At 45.4% G+C, this 17500-nt stretch overlaps 1 protein-coding gene across 1 annotated transcript in view; it reads left to right on the top strand.

Moving 5' to 3' along the window:
• Positions 1 to 17500, top strand: part of LOC138969523 (cilia- and flagella-associated protein 337-like) — a gene marked incomplete in the record, with an annotated part of 96679 nt that overhangs the window by 43020 nt on the left and 36159 nt on the right. Inside the window, 7 exon segments of the mRNA XM_070342346.1 lie at positions 792 to 977; positions 4133 to 4175; positions 5212 to 5317; positions 7749 to 7897; positions 12144 to 12240; positions 15475 to 15581; positions 16214 to 16293. Of these exon segments, the coding sequence (XP_070198447.1) occupies positions 792 to 977; positions 4133 to 4175; positions 5212 to 5317; positions 7749 to 7897; positions 12144 to 12240; positions 15475 to 15581; positions 16214 to 16293 (768 nt within the window).

The raw sequence follows: 17500 nt of genomic DNA, 5'->3' as shown, positions 1-17500 counted from the left end.
CTCGTTCTGGGTAAGCCACAAACAATGTCCCTCGTTCTGGGTAAGCCACCAACAATGTCCATCGTTCTAGCTAAGCCACCAACAATGTCCCTCGTTCTGGCTAAGCCACCAACAATGTCCATCGTTCTAGCTAAGCCACCAACAATGTCCCTCGTTCTGGCTAAGCCACCAACAATGTCCCTCGTTCTGGCTAAGCCACCAACAATGTCCCTCGATCTGGGTAAGCCACCAACAATGTCCCTCGTTCTCGGTAAGCCACCAACATTGTCCCTCGTTCTGGCTAAGCCACCAACAATGTCCCTCGTTCTGGGTAAGCCACCAACAATGTCCCTCGTTCTCGGTAAGCCACCAACATTGTCCTTCGTTCTGGCTAAGCCACCAACAATGTCCCTTGTTCTTGGCTAACCCACCAACAATGTCCCTCGTTCTGGGTAAGCCACCAACAATGTCCATGCATCTTTCTGGGTAATCCAATCGCCACGGTAGTACCAACGTGACCTAGATGTTTTGTGTACAGCCCTTCGCCACGGGAGTACCAACGTGACTTAGACTAAGATAATTGTCTACCTATACCCGTGTGACTTGGAATAATAGGCCGTGAAAGGTAAATATGCGCCGAAATGGCTGCAATCTACTGGCCGTATAAAATTTCATCTCACACGGCATCACTGCAGAGCGCCTAGAACTGTACCCACGGAATATGCGCGATATAAGACTCATTGATTGAAGATGTTTTGTGTGCAGCCATTCGCCACGGGAGTACCAACGTGACTAATATGTTTTGTGTGCAGCCAATCGCCACGGGAGTGCCAACGTGGCCAAGATGAGGAAAGAGGAACACCCGCCCAAAAGACTCACCCAAGGCCAGTACTCGTGTACCCGAGCACACTACCCGCAGGAGCAGATAGTCATGTGCCAACTGAATGGCGTTGGAATCTTTGACTTCAGCCCCAAGCTTAGAATGGTGGCTACTGGAGGTGGGTTGGTAGGTTGGTTGGTTAGCGTTTTATCGTTCCTACAACCTATCTGGTTATCTGGGACCAATGCAGGTTTGTGCCCTTTCTCAGTGGCTAGTGGAGGTACGATGGCTTCCACAAATACAACTGTCCACTCAAGTGAAAAGTGCCAGGCGGCATATTTTAATTCCGTTTTGAATGGTTTTAGAAGAATTGCGTGTCAGCTAGATATGATGCCCTTCTTTTTCCAAAACATGCTGACTGGAGCGTTTCATTGACGCTACGAGGGCTTCCTTCACTCCCCAGTAACCACGCGTGTTGGTCTCATTAGTTCAACGCAACGCAACTCTTACACAGCCAGTCATTCAGTTCACTACAACAAGTGAGAGGGCGATGGCAGGGGTTGGGTGTTGTGGGGTTAGGTGGGGGAGTGTTGTGGGGTTGGGTGGGTGAGTGTTGTGGGGTTGGGTGGGTGAGTGTTGTGGGGTTGGGTGGGTGAGTGTTGTGGGGTTGGGTGGGTGAGTGTTGTGGGGTTGGGTGGGTGAGTGTTGTGGGGTTGGGTGTTGTGGGGTTGGGTGTTGTGGGGTTGGGTGTTGTGGGGTTGGGTGTTGTGGGGTTGGGTGGGTGGGTGTTGTGGGGTTGGGTGGGCGAGTGTTGTGGGGTTGAGTGAGTGAGTGTTGTGGGGTTGAGTGAGTGAGTGTTGTGGGGTTGAGTGAGTGAGTGTTGTGGGGTTGGGTGGGTGAGTGTTGTGGGGTTGAGTGAGTGAGTGTTGTGGGGTTGAGTGAGTGAGTGTTGTGGGGTTGAGTGAGTGAGTGTTGTGGGGTTGGGTGGGTGAGTGTTGTGGGGTTGGGTGGGTGAGTGTTGAGGGGTTGGGTGGGTGAGTGTTGTGGGGTTGGGTGGGTGAGTGTTGAGGGGTTGGGTGGGGGAGTGTTGTGGGGTTGGGTGGGTGAGTGTTGTGGGGTTGGGTGGGTGAGTGTTGCGGGGTTGGGTGGGTGAGTGTTGTGGGGTTGGGTGGGTGAGTGTTGTAGGGTTGGGTGGGTGAGTGTTGGGTGGGTGGGTGTTGTGGGGTTGGGTGGGTGAGTGTTGTGGGGTTGGGTGGGTGAGTGTTGTGGGGTTGGGTGGGTGTTGTGGGGTTGGGTGGGTGTTGTGGGGTTGGGTGAGTGTTGTGGGGGTGGGTGGGTGGGTGAGTGTTGTGGGGTTGGGTGAGTGTTGTGGGGGTGGGTGGGTGGGTGAGTGTTGTGGGGTTGGGTGGGTGAGTGTTGTGAGTTTGAGTGGGTGAGTGTTCTGGGGTTGGGTGGGTGGGTGTTGTGGGGTTGGGTGGGTGAGTGTTGTGGGGGTGGGTGGGTGGGTGTTGTGGGGTCGGGTGGATGGGTGTTGTGGGGTTGGGTGGGTGGGTGTTGTGGGGTTGGGTGGGTGGGTGTTGTGGGGTTGGGTGGGTGAGTGTTGTGGGGTTGGGTGGGTGTGTGTTGTGGGGTTGGGTGGGTGAGTGTTGTGGGGTTGGGTGGGTGTGTGTTGTGGGGTTGGGTGGGTGGGTGAGTGTTGTGGGGTTGGGTGGGTGAGTGTTGTGGGGTTGGGTGGGTGAGTGTTGTGGGGTTGGGTGGGTGAGTGTTGTGGGGTTGGGTGGGTGAGTGGGGTTGGGTGGGTGTGTGTCGTGGGGTTGGGTGGGTGAGTGTTGTGGGGTTGGGTGGGTGAGTGTTGTGGGGTTGGGTGGGTGAGTGTTGTGGGGTTGGGTGGGGGAGTGTTGTGGGGTTGGGTGGGTGAGTGTTGTGGGGTTGGGTGGGTGAGGGTTGTGGGGTTGGGTGAGTGAGTGTTGTGGGGTTGGGTGGGTGAGTGTTGTGGGGTTGGGTGGGTGGGTGTTGTGGGGTTGGGTGGGTGTGTGTTGTGGGGTTGGGTGGGTGAGTGTTGTGGGGTTGGGTGGGTGGGTGTTGTGGGGTTGGGTGGGTGAGTGTTGTGGGGTTGGGTGGGTAGGTGTTGTGGGGTAGGGTGGGTGTTGGGTGGGTGAGTGTTGTGGGGCTGGGTGGGTGAGTGTTGTGGGGTTGGGTGGGTGGGTGTTAGAGGGGTTGGGCAAAGGTGGGGATGATAGCTTTCGCGTTTTATGCCTCTCTGTCCGTCTGACCGCGTTCGTTGAATGAAGCTGCAAAGAGGGAAGAATAATGTAAGCGTGTCCTACGCAGACCGGCCTGGAGTCGAGACGGACTGACATGATAACACTGACACACAATACGGCGTGCATACTCAGGGATGGTCAAATTGTCCGCCCCATCTCCAGGGGCGAGTAAACAATCTGCCGGGATTGTAGAAACAGCCTGGCCACTCGCCCGGCTGGCCAGTAAATATTCTGGTCAAATGTAACATGCGTGGTTGTAATGTCGAGTTTCAAAGCAATTCAAACACTGCATTATTTACCGGACCAGCGACTAGTGACTTTTCTGGCTGGCGAGTTAACATTTTGAGATTTGGCCATCTCTGCATACTTGTACAGCAGCTTTAGACAGAGAGAACAGAGAGAAGACCTAGATTTAAAACATGTATCGGTACCGCGGTCTAACTGTCTTGGTCGCACTAAAATTGTTGGATCAAAAGATACCCTACGTGTCAACGCTATCGGACATTCGACCGGCCTGGGGTTGAAACGACCGGCCTGGAGTTGAAACGGCCGGCCTGGGGTTGAAACGACCGGCCTGGGGTTGAAACGGCCGGCCTGGGGTTGAAACGATGCATAAAATATTTCAAACAAAAAGTATGCGTAAATGACCAAAGACCGAGGCATCGGAATAACACTGTTACCTGGAGCATGGGACAGCACTTGTTTTGGCTTACCTGTATAGAGCCAATAGTCGTGGGTCTGTGATCTGTGCCGTCTTCTGTGTTTGGGCTTACCTGTATGGAGCCAATAGTCGTAGGTCTGTGATCTGTGCTGTCTTCTCTGTTTGGGCTTACCTGTATAGAGCCACTAGTCGTGGGTCTGTGATCTGTGCCGTCTTCTCTGTTTGGGCTTACCTGTATAGAGCCAATAGTCGTGGGTCTGTGATCTGTGCTGTCTTCTCTGTTTGGGCTTACCTGTATAGAGCCACTAGTCGTGGGTCTGTGATCTGTGCCGTCTTCTCTGTTTGGGCTTACCTGTATTGAGCCAATAGTCGTGGGTCTGTGATCTGTGCTGTCTTCTCTGTCCACAGGTACGGACCATGTTATTCGACTGTGGAACTGCTTCCTGAACAAGTAAATTATTTTCCATCACGCACAATCACTTTCAATTTTACATCGTACTATCAGGGGCAGACTCCAGCCTTACACTTCCAAAAATGTCCAAAACGTTCGAAAAGAAACCAATCCATTATCCTTGTAGCATGCCCGAGTCGTAAAATGACTAGCTGCGGCGATCAGTGCATGCGTAATTATTGAAGCTAGAGACTTTCATGATAAAATGATGACAACTTAACTGATGGCAACGAGCATCTAACCCAAACCTCCATTTACTCTGAGCTCGGTACAGTATGTTGCTTTTGTTTTCATTCGTTTGCTTGATTTTTGATTGTTTGTTGTATTTTATTTATATTATTGTTGATGTTTGTACTGCTGGAGTGAGAATTGTATTAAATTATGCTGATTATGTCTGCATTCACGTTCAATGTTGGTTTACATTTGTTGCTTTAGTTTTTAAACTCCTGGGGGCCTAACTTTTTGTGACAAACTTGTGACCGATGGCCTCAGTTTTTGAATTCGTGACCTTGACCTAGACTAATACCCTATCCGCAGCTTTTGCTACAGATGAGATTTTCTTGTCATCTGTGTGTGTGGTTGTCTTGGACATTTTGTGTTCTCTTCTTTATTTGTTTGTTGTGCTGGCCATGTTGCAATGTCATCACTGTGTGTGTTTGTTGTGCTGGCCATGTTGCAATGTCATCACTGTGTGTGTTTGTTGTGCTGGCCATGTTGCAATGCCATCACTGTGTGTGTTTGTTGTGCTGGCCATGTTGCAATGTTATCACTGTGTGTGTTTGTTGTGCTGGCCATGTTGCAATGTCATCACTGTGTGTGTTTGTTGTGCTGGCCATGTTGCAATGTCATCACTGTGTGTGTTTGTTGTGCTGGCCATGTTGCAATGTTATCACTGTGTGTGTTTGTTGTGCTGGCCATGTTGCAATGTCATCATTGTGTGTGTTTGTTGTGCTGGCCATGTTGCAATGTTATCACTGTGTGTGTTTGTTGTGCTGGCCATGTTGCAATGTCATCATTGTGTGTGTTTGTTGTGCAGGAAGCCAGTGGCCAGACTGAGTGGTCACTATGACATCATCCAGTTCCTCCACCTGTGCTGCAACAAACACATTCTCTTCAGCATCTCCAAGGACCTGTGGGTCAAGGTCGGTTCCTACGAGTCATAGCGGACACTTGGGAGTGCGAGCGAACACCAACTCAAACTGGAAAAAAATATTGCACAAGGATAGTAGTGTTAGGGCCATACGGAACCTTATTACACAAGGATAGTAGTGTTAGGGCCATACAGAAACTTTATTACACAAGGATAGTAGTGTTAGGACCATACAAAACCTTATTACACAAGGATAGTAGTGTTAGGACCATACAAAAACTTTATTACACAAGGATAGTAGTGTTAGGACCATACAAAAACCTTATTACACAAGGATAGTAATGTTAGGGCCATACGGAAACTTCATTGCACAAGGATAGTAGTGTTAGGGCCATACGGAAACCTTATTACACAAGGATAGTAGTGTTAGGGCCATACGGAAACTTCATTGCACAAGGATAGTAGTGTTAGGGCCATACGGAAACCTTATTACACAAGGATAGTAGTGTTAGGGCCATACGGAAACCTTATTACACAAGGATAGTAGTGTTAGGGCCATACGGAAACCTTATTACACAAGGATAGTAGTGTTAGGGCCATACGGAAACCTTATTACACAAGGATAGTAGTGTTAGGGCCATACGGAAACCTTATTACACAAGGATAGTAGTGTTAGGGCCATACGGAAACCTTATTACACAAGGATAGTAGTGTTAGGGCCATACGGAAACTTTATTGCACAAGGATAGTAGTGTTTGGCCCATACGGAAACTTTATTGCACAAGGATAGTAGTGTTAGGGCCATACGGAAACTTTATTGCACAAGGATAGTAGTGTTAGGGCCATACGGAAACTTCATTGCACAAGGATAGTAGTGTTAGGGCCATACGGAAACCTTATTACACAAGGATAGTAGTGTTAGGGCCATACGGAAACCTTATTACACAAGGATAGTAATGTTAGGGCCATACGGAAACCTTATTACACAAGGATAGTAGTGTTAGGGCCATACGGAAACCTTATTACACAAGGATAGTAGTGTTAGGGCCATACGGAAACCTTATTACACAAGGATAGTAGTGTTAGGGCCATACGGAAACCTTATTACACAAGGATAGTAGTGTTAGGGCCATACGGAAACCTTATTACACAAGGATAGTAGTGTTAGGGCCATACGGAAACCTTATTACACAAGGATAGTAGTGTTAGGGCCATACGGAAACTTTATTGCACAAGGATAGTAGTGTTTGGCCCATACGGAAACTTTATTGCACAAGGATAGTAGTGTTAGGGCCATACGGAAACTTTATTGCACAAGGATAGTAGTGTTTGGGCCATACGGAAACCTTATTACACAAGGATAGTAATGTTAGGGCCATACGGAAACCTAATGAAAGACCGGATAAAAGAGAGTTGCAGTAATCTAAACGGGACAAAACAGTTGATGTAACCATTACGTGTCCTTGGGGCTTTATTGGACAGGTAGTGGCAAATAGGGCTTATACGTCTCAGTTCCAGAAAGGTGGTTTCACAGATGTGGTTTACGCAGTTAGAGCGGCAGATATTTTATGGTTCCAATTGCATATGTTTGTACTGGTTTAGAAATTACAGATTCAATCAAGAACTAGATTACTATTTCAATACAGAACTCTGTCAGGATTGTTGTTGTTGTGGAAGAGTTTTATTTTATGAAAATAAGGCAAGCTGAGCTCTAAATGAGGGAATTACATGGAAGCGACCTGGGCGTGACGATGACTATAAGAAGCTCTAAATGAGCGAGTTACATGAAAGCGACCAGGGCGTGACGATGACTATAAGAAGCTCTAAATGAGCGAGTTACATGAAAGCGACCAGGGCGTGACGATGACTAAGAAGCTCTAAATGAGCGAGTTACATGGAAGCGACCAGGGCGTGACGATGACTAAGGAGCTCTAAATGAGCCAGTTAAATGGAAGCGACCAGGGCGTGACGATGACTAAGAAGCTCTAAATGAGCGAGTTACATGGAAGCGACCCGGGCGTGACAATGATTAAGAAGCTCTAAATGAGCGAGTTACATGGAAGCGACGAGGGCGTGACGATGACTATAAGAAGCTCTAAATGAGCGAGTTACATGGAAGCGACCAGGGCGTGACGATGACTATAAGAAGCTCTAAATGAGCGAGTTACATGGAAGCGACCAGGGCGTGACAATGATTAAGAAGCTCTAAATGAGTGAGTTACATGGAAGCGACCCGGGCGTGACGATGATTAAGAAGCTCTAAATGAGCGAGTTACATGGAAGCGACCAGGGCGTGACGATGACTATAAGAAGCTCTAAATGAGCGAATTACATGGAAGCGTCGACCAGGGCGTGACGATGACTATAAGTTCTAAATGAGCGAGTTACATGGAAGCGACCAGGGCGTAACGATAACTAGCTCTACGTGCATGTGGTGAAGCAAAAGACATGACATGGAGCGGACAGTGTGTTGTGTTACCTAGGTGTGGCACGTGATGGACCATACGTGTCTGCTGACAGTGCCGAGGCACTTGCACACGATCACGGGAGAACTGCGGAGCGCCAACTTCAACATCGTCAACAAGTCTCTGGCACTCTTCTGCGACCAGCTTGGCATCCTCAAGATCAAGTCGTGAGACTACACAGTTCTCTCTGTGTGTGTGTGTGTGTGTGTGCGTGTGTGAGTGTGTGTGTGTGTGTGTGTGTGTGTGTGTGTGTATGTGTGTGTGTGTGTGTGTGTGTGTTTGTGTGTTTGTGTGTGTGTGTGTGCGTGTGTGAGTGTGCCTGTATGCTGACGTTATTAGCAGGCATCTGTCAAACATTGTTACGATCAACGACCACGTCAGAGTGATATCTTCTTATATCCCATGACCTCCCTTCTTTGTCTCTGTTACTTCAGTATGGGTATATATGTTGTATTTTTATAGCTCAATAAATACATCATGGACTCCAAAAAATATATGATAGTGCAGATTCCGATTTGGGCAAAGGACTACTTTCCTCCCGACCTTTGACCTCGCGCCGAACAATGTGACACATTTGTATGAAGTTCTAAAGTCGTATTGCACGGCTCAGAAAACCATATCAGTTGCACGCAAAAATGAATCTCAGAACTGATCTGATGTATGAGATGCAATAAGCAAAAGTTTCTTTCATTATGAAAGCAATGCAGGTCGAAAAAAACGAACATTCAACTTACAAGATAACCAGATGCTAGCGAACCAAAACAAAAACACGAGTACCCTCCCCTTGCATCGTTAGCAGACGACTTTTGAGAATCTGTCGGTAGTGTGTTTTGGTGTGCGCCTTCAGCTATCAAACATCGGCTGTTTCACGTGTTTTGCGAGCAAGTCTACTCTTTTGCCTGGCTCTGCAGTAAGTCCACATATTTTTCCGTAATCCAGTCATATTCCTTCAAAATGCAATCAATCGGCGGTGACAGACGTGTCGGTCGCGTTTTCCTCTCAACCATACCAGTTTAAGTTCATCCATGCAAACACACTCGCAAAACAGTTTATCACGTAGATACATTTCAAATAGGGAGCAAATGGTTAAATCTAAACCTACATATTTGTTCCCTAAGATTTGCTTCTCTGTCAATAAGCCTAATTACACACGTTCGAGAAAAACAACGTGGAATCAATTCTGAATCGAGTAAGCCAAATGGGTCCCAAACCCGTTTCGCCCGTTCTGCCGACCTGAAACGCAAAACAAAAGAATTGTGCGCTTCAACTAAATTAATTTCTATTCGACTTCATTACTTTCTTGCAACTTATGAACCTTTACTTAAAGCTTTTAAATGGTCTGAAAGTAGTGTTACCGCGTACTTATCGATGCACTCATTCGTTTTATTTTTTCAGCGACGGTCACTTAGTTTAAGGTTGCAAAAGGGCTAAGTCTCGCTGGCAACAGTTTTACCCTGCACAGATCGGAACAGTGCCGCTAGTAGTCTACACTTTGTGTTTGATGGTAGAATGGGATATACAGATTACAACACTCGTGGTTTTTTATATGGCTTGTATTTCAGTCAAGACCCAGCGGGAATATCAATCGAGAGCCACTCGCCAGAGGCTCGTGTCTCCCGATGATATTCATCCGCTGGGTCTTGACTGAAATACAAGCCATATAAAAAACCACTCGTGTTGTAACCTATACATATATATATATATATATATATATATATACGACTTGTGTCTGTGTGTCTGTGTGTCTATCTGTGTCTTCGCGATGCACGGCCAAAGTTCTCGATGGATCTGCTTCAAATTTGGTGGGCTTATTCACAGAGACCCCGGACACAACCTGATCGATGAGATATTTCAACACGTGCTCTCAGCGCGCAGCGCTGAACCGATTTTGGTTCCACCTCAGCTACCCGGGCCCCCATACCGACACACCAAAGCCGCTACACCACATCACAACGCCAAAGTTCTCGGTGGATCTTTTTCAAATTTGGACACCGTATTCAGCTACACCCCGGACACAATATCATCGATGAGATATTTCAACACGTGCTCTCAGCGCGCAGCGCTGAACCGATTTTGGTTTTTGTGTTCATTTCACCATTATAAGTAACTCTTCCTTATCTTCTCCAGGTTTTCAGCGTTTACCTCCCTTCCTTCGTATGGTGCACTATAGTATGAGTGGGGCATCTTCGGATATTCCCGGCGTTCTGTTACTATTTTTAGAAGGTCACCGCAGTGTCCAGAACGTAAATTGGACCCGTAAATTATCCTCACTGTAAAAGTGCAAAGGTCGAATCAATTTATAGCCACGCGAAAAATACACTGTCATCTATCTCTCTATATATACGGCTTCTCTGTGTTTGTGTGTGTGTGTGTGTGTGTGTCTCTCTCTCTATGTGGGCAACACCTGGGGATTGTTCAGTTCTGTTTGTGATGTGGTCTGGCGGCTTTTGTGTATTTGTATGTACTGGCCTTCCTTTGAGAAGCCATAACAGATCAAAAGGGGTTAGAGATAAGCTCTAAATTGCTCAATCCTGTTTGAGTGGAGTTCGCCTCCAAAGGTGATTAACACGGTTACATTCGTCGACAAGGATGGGACTCGATATGGTCAGGAATGGCATTATGGCCACTGAATCATTTTCGTGCTGTTCCCATTCCACGAATCTGGGAGGGACCTAAGCTTGGCGGCTCTAAGTACTTCTTCCCGGCGAAGCCGGCTACCCGGCGAAGCGGGTATTCATTCTAGTCATGTATATACTTTTGATTTGATTACGTCAAATGCTGCTTTTGTATATTTCCTTTTTTTTTACCATTGTAAAAACCAATCCACTGGTTTATACAATTAAACAATCCATCTGCCTCATTGTCTCCTTCTGAGGCACCAGTTTTCACAGGAATGGTTTACACGTCTGTCAGAAAGTACACGCCTAAATAAGGCCGCCTTGAATTTTACCACAGTTTCAAAAGTTGTATTGGGCACGAAGAATACTTGGACATGATTCATGTGAGCCTTTATAAAGTTGCTTTGTCCAGATTTAGACTGGGGGTCTCCCCATTCAATGCCCATCGACATCGTTACTCTCACTCTGACAACAGTCGTGACTGTCCTTTCTGCCCGGATACTGCTGAAGACGAAAGCCATGTTGTTTTTTATTGCCCCACTTACGATGGCATCAGGCAGAGAGATATTGGCAGAATACAGAATTTTTCAGACGAAGACTGTTTACGATATTTGCTCACTTGTACGGTGGAGGATCAGCTTGTATCCTTTGCAAAGTACCTGTTCTTGGCCTCACGAATGCGACAAAAAAGACTTGCAGACAACGAACCGCTCACGTGATTCTCGCGTTCCCTGTACGAACATATATCATGCTCTGGAATCATTGATGCATTCCCCGTCTTTTTACATTTAGTCAAAACTTGACTAAAATGTTTTAACGTAGAGGGGGGAATCGAGACGAGGGTCGTGGTGTATGTGCGTGTGTGTGTGTGTGTGTGTCTGTCTGTGTGTGTGTGTGTAGAGCGATTCAGACTAAACTACTGGACCGATCTTTATGAAATTTGACATGAGAGTTCCTGGGTATGAAATCCCCGAACGTTTTTTTCATTATTTTGATAAATGTCTTTGATGACGTCATATCCGGCTTTTCGTGAAAGTTGAGGCGGCACTGTCACGCCCTCATTTTTCAACCAAATTGGTTGAAATTTTGGTCAAGTAATCTTCGACGAAGCCCGGACTTCGGTATTGCATTTCAGCTTGGTGGCTTAAAAATTAATTAATGACTTTGGTCATTAAAAATCTGAAAATTGTAAAAAAAAATAAAAATGTATAAAACGATCCAAATTTACGTTCATCTTATTCTCCATCATTTTCTGATTCCAAAAACATAAATATGTTATATTTGGATTAAAAACAAGCTCTGAAAATTAAATATATAAAAATTATTATCAAATTAAATTGTCGAAATCAATTTAAAAACACTTTCATCTTATTCCTTGTCGGTTCCTGATTCCAAAAACATATAGATATGATATGTTTGGATTAAAAACACGCTCAGAAAGTTAAAACAAAGAGAGGTACAGAAAAGCGTGCTATCCTTCTTAGCGCAACTACTACCCCGCTCTTCTTGTCAATTTCACTGCCTTTGCCATGAGCGGTGGACTGACGATGCTACGAGTATACGGTCTTGCTGAAAAATGGAATTGCGTTCAGTTTCATTCTGTGAGTTCGACAGCTACTTGACTAAATGTTGTATTTTCGCCTTACGCGACTTGTTCCATTATCCCGAGGCTCATACTGCCTGAAGAAACAAGAGTTGTTGAGCAGCGTGAAAGTTATTTGAAGATAATGCATTGTGTTACTGCATGTAAGTTTTGCTACCAGGTTGACTAAGGCCTACACTTCGTTTGCTGCAGTGACGACAGTGTGATGGCCACGTCACATCTGCAGCCAGTGACGTGTGTTGTGTACAACCCGAACTTCAACCACGTCATCTCGGCCTGCGAGGCGTCGGTACGTTCCTGCGTTCTGTTGGCCTGCTTGTCTTTCTGTGTCTGTCTGTTCGTGTCTACGTTCTGTCTGCCTGCTTGTCTTTCTATGTCTGTCTGTCTGTACGTTTCTACGTTCTGTCTGCCTGCTTGTCTTTCTGTGTCTGTCTGTTCGTTTCTACGTTCTGTCTGCCTGCTTGTCTTTCTATGTCTGTCTGTACGTTTCTACGTTCTGTCTGCCTGCTTGTCTTTCTATGTCTGTCTGTACGTTTCTACGTTCTGTCTGCCTGCTTGTCTTTCTATGTCTGTCTGTCTGTACGTTTCTACGTTCTGTCTGCCTGCTTGTCTTTCTGTGTCTGTCTGTTCGTTTCTACGTTCTGTCTGCCTGCTTGTCTTTCTATGTCTGTCTGTACGTTTCTACGTTCTGTCTGCCTGCTTGTCTTTCTATGTCTGTCTGTACGTTTCTACGTTCTGTCTGCCTGCTTGTCTTTCTATGTCTGTCTGTCTGTACGTTTCTACGTTCTGTCTGCCTGCTTGTCTTTCTATGTCTGTCTGTACGTTTCTACGTTCTGTCTGCCTGCTTGTCTTTCTATGTCTGTCTGTACGTTTCTACGTTCTGTCTGCCTGCTTGTCTTTCTATGTCTGTCTGTCTGTACGTTTCTACGTTCTGTCTGCCTGCTTGTCTTTCTATGTCTGTCTGTACGTTTCTACGTTCTGTCTGCCTGCTTGTCTTTCTATGTCTGTCTGTACGTTTCTACGTTCTGTCTGCCTGCTTGTCTTTCTATGTCTGTCTGTCTGTACGTTTCTACGTTCTGTCTGCCTGCTTGTCTTTCTATGTCTGTCTGTACGTTTCTACGTTCTGTCTGCCTGCTTGTCTTTCTATGTCTGTCTGTCTGTACGTTTCTACGTTCTGTCTGCCTGCTTGTCTTTCTATGTCTGTCTGTCTGTACGTTTCTACGTTCTGTCTGCCTGCTTGTCTTTCTATGTCTGTCTGTGTACGTTTCTACGTTCTGTCTGCCTGCTTGCCTTTCTATGTCTGTCTGTCTGTACGTTTCTACGTTCTGTCTGCCTGCTTGTATATATATCTGTGTATGTCTGTCTGTCTGTACGTTTCTTCGTTCTGTCTGCCTACTTGTCTTTCTGTGTCTGTCTGTCTGTACGTTTCTACGTTCTGTCTGCCTCCTTGTCTTTCTGTGCCTGTATCTTTGCCTTTCTATGTCTGCCTGTCTGTCTTTCTCCCGTTCTGTCTCTATGTCTCTCTCGTACATTACACGCTGTGTTTGTCTCAAGGCAGATTGTAAGACAAGACACTGCGTCTTAACCCTTTTATCCTTATGTAATCAAGATAATTCAGTTTTCACTCTCTCTCTCTCTCTCTCTCTCTCTCTCTCTCTCTCTCTCTCTCTCTCTCTCTCTCTCGCTCCCTCTCTCTCTCCCTCTCTCTCTCTCTCTCCCTCTCCCTCTCTCTCTCTCTCTCTCTCTCTCTCTCTCTCTCTCTCTCTCTCTCTCTCTCTCTCTCTCTTAAAATAAAGATTTAAATCAAATAAAGGCGTGCTCCTTCACAAAATCCTTTCCGGCCATGCACCGAGTGCTTTCATTACAAAATTTAAAGCCAAACCAAGCCGAAAATTCAACGTCCCCATTCCGCGGATAGATCAAGTTTAGCTTATTCTGGCAGCGTTTTGTGGAATTCTCTCCCGGAATCAGTTCGAGTCCCAACAAGTCTCAATACTTTCAAAAAACACCTCTCATTACATTTAATGTCAAATTACGAAAAGTCACAGTGATGGAAGACTTCGTTCTGATTATTTTCATATTGATCATATCTGTCCATAAAGCATCAGTGTTTCATAACGCAAGAATGTATGTATAGCCTACAACGTGTATATAGCCATGTGAATAGTTTTTCTGCCTTTTTTGACTCACATGCGAAGCAAAAGTGAGTCTATGTACTCACCCGAGTCGTCCGTCCGTCCGTCCGTCCGTCCGTCCGGCCGGCCGGCCGGCCGGCCGGCCGGAAAACTTTAACGTTGGATATTTCTTGGACACTATTCAGTCTATCAGTACCAAATTTGGCAAGATGGTGTATGATGACAAGGCCCCAAAAACATACATAGCATCTTGACCTTGCTTCAAGGTCAAGGTCGCAGGGGCCATAAATGTTGTCTAAAAAACAGCTATTTTTCACATTTTTCCCATTTTCTCTGAAGTTTTTGAGATTCAATACCTCACCTATATATGATAAATAGGGCAAAGTAAGCCCCATCTTTTGATACCAGTTTGGTTTACCTTGCTTCAAGGTCAAGGTCACAGGAGCTCTTCAAAGTTGGATTGTATACATATTTTGAAGTGACCTTGACCCTGAACTATGGAAGATAACTGTTTCAAACTTAAAAATTATGTGGGGCACATGTTATGCTTTCATCATGAGACACATTTGGTCACATATGATCAAGGTCAAGGTCACTTTGACCCTTATGAAATGTGACCAAAATAAGGTAGTGAACCACTAAAAGTGACCATATCTCATGGTAGAAAGAGCCAATAAGCACCATTGTACTTCCTATGTCTTGAATTAACAGCTTTGTGTTGCATGACCTTGGATGACCTTGACGTAGGAAAAATGTGTAAAGCAGTTCTTAGTGTATGATGTCATTGCTAGGTTTAGTTATTTGACCTTGACCCTGAAGGTCAAGGTCATGTAAAGGTCAAGGTCAAGCATGTGAGTCGTATGGGCTTTGCCCTTCTTGTTTTAATTTTAATTTTCATTTTTTTTTCATTTTTTACTGTCAGTGTCATGCTTATCTTTTGTAATTGTTTCACGTTTGTATACATATATATATTTAAGATTAGAATAGTCCCTCTCTGGGCGAGGGCTGGTTGAAAAGAAGCTCGTTTATATTGCTTATGCCACAACCCTCGTAAAATAAAATTTGATTTGATTTGATTTGATCTCTCTCTCTCTCTCTCCCTCTCTCCCTCTCTCTCTGTCTGTCTGTGTCCCACTCTTTCTCTCTCTCTCTCTCTCTCTCTCTCTCTCTCTCTCTCTCTCTCTCTCTCTCTCTCTCTCTCTCTCTCTCTCTCTCTCTCTCTCTCTCTCTCTCTCTCTCTCTCAGTCTCTCTTAGGAGGCTGAGAGAGAGAAGAATATATGCAACAAACACGATTCCTCATCTTGTCAGTATCATTTTCATTCAAATCGACATAACATGAAAAGTTCTACTAATGACGTCATTGTTATACTATTGCGGATGACGTCAGACGGTGAAAACGTGGAACCTGGCCAATGGTCGGATAGAAGGGGAGTTTCGTGAGGCGCACGGTTCTCAAGGGATCGCGGACATGACCCTGGACAGTACCTGCAAGAGGTCATAATGTTCTGCGTGTCTTTTTTTTGTCATAAGAATTTGTTTATGTAAATTAGCAATTACCGATGTTTGGAAATGACTTTTTGGGTTTTTTATTGGCTGAGGACGATTTACGCTTTTAAAAATAATGAGGCAAGCATTGTAACTTAAATGACTCGGTTGAAGCAAGTGATTCAAAGTAAACAATTAGCTCCCGTTTGTTCTAATGTCTGTTCGATATGACGTCTTTTGTTTTAATGTCTGCTCGATATGACGTCTTTTGTTTTAATGTCTGTTCGATATGACGTCTTTTGTTTTAATGTCTGCTCGATATGACGTCTTTTGTTTTATTGTCTGCTCGATATGATGTCTTTTTTCTTTTTCTTACCTGAGCAATTTCAGGACAGTCTTAGTAATAAGCAGTGGTAGACAGCCACAGAAGGAATAACATTGTTATTTGCTTCAGACTTTACAGTGACATTGTTGTTTGTTACAGACTGTTTACACTGACATTGTTGTTTGTTACAGATTGTTTACAGTGACATTGTTATTTTTTCAGACTTTACAGTGATATTGTTGCTTGTTACAGACTGTTTACAGTGACATTGTTGTTTGTTACAGACTGTTTACAGTGACATTGCTGTTTGTTACAGACTGTTTACAGTGGGTAAAGATGGCACAGGCAAGATGTGGAACTATCACACGGGCATGTTTGTCAGATCCCTTCAACCAGGTGTGTGTGTGTGTGTGTGTGTGTGTGTGTGTGTGTGTGTGTGTGTGTGTGTGTGTGTGTTTGGCTGTTTGTCTGGCTGTTAGTCTGTCTGTGTGTCTGTCTGTGTTAGTGTGTATGTCTGTGTGATTGTGTGTTTGTGCGTGTTTGTATATGTGTACATGTATGTATGTTTTCGTTGGTGTGTGCGTGTTTTTTTTCTTCTCTATATAAATATGTCTGTCCCATACTACCGTTGTGTGTGTGTGTGTGTGTGTGTGTGTGTGTGTGTGTGTGTGTGTGTGTGTGTCTGTGTGTGTGTGTGTGTGTGTGTGTGTGTGTGTGTGTGTGTGTGTGTGCGCGCGTATGCGTGCAATGGCATCAGAACACATAAATACCTTTTTCAGATTGCGCAAGTACAATCCAAGTCGGGGTAAAAACAAACAAGTCGCGTAAGGCGAAATTACTACATTTAGTCAAGCTGTGGAACTCACAGAATGAAACTGAACGTAGTCCGCCGCTAGGTCCTTTGTCGCTGCCCTACACGCCACCAGGCGTGAAAGGCAGTAAGTAAGTAAGTAAGTAGTCCGCCGCTAGTGCAAAAGGCAGTGAAAGTGACGAGCCTGTTTGGCGCGGAAGCGGTTGCGCTGTGCTTCATAGCACGCTTTACTGTACCTCTCTTCGTTTTAACTTTCTGAGCGTGTTTTTAATCCAAACATATCATATCTATATGTTTTTGGAATCAGGAACCGACAAGGAATAAGATGAAGAAGTAGAGCCGAATACAGGCTGCGCCTGGCACCCGGCTCTGCCGGGTGTGCGCCGGCTTTGCCGGCGCACGAAGGAAAGGAGATAAACGCGCAAAACACTGGAGACCTTCTAAAAATAGTAACGTGCAGTGTCCTTCTAAAAATAGTAACGAAGTAACGGGAATATGGATTGACGCCACACGGAGGAAGGGAGATAATCGCGGCTGAAAACACTGGAGAAGATAAGGAAGAGTTACTGGTAGTGGATCCCGACAACAAACAAAAAAACAAAACAAAAAATCGGTTTAGCGCGCACAGCGCTGCGCGCTGAGAGCACGTGTTGAAATATCTCATCGATGAGGTTGTGTCCGGGGTGTAGCTGAATACGATGTCCAAGTTTGAAAAAGATCCACCGAGAACTTTGGCCGTGCATCGCGAACAGACAGACAGACAGACAGACAGACAGACAGACAGACAGACAC

The sequence above is a fragment of the Littorina saxatilis genome, linkage group LG6, assembly GCF_037325665.1.
Source record: "Littorina saxatilis isolate snail1 linkage group LG6, US_GU_Lsax_2.0, whole genome shotgun sequence".
NCBI classification, from domain to species: Eukaryota; Metazoa; Mollusca; class Gastropoda; order Littorinimorpha; family Littorinidae; genus Littorina; species Littorina saxatilis.
This window is presented reverse-complemented; position numbering and strand designations above follow the sequence as displayed.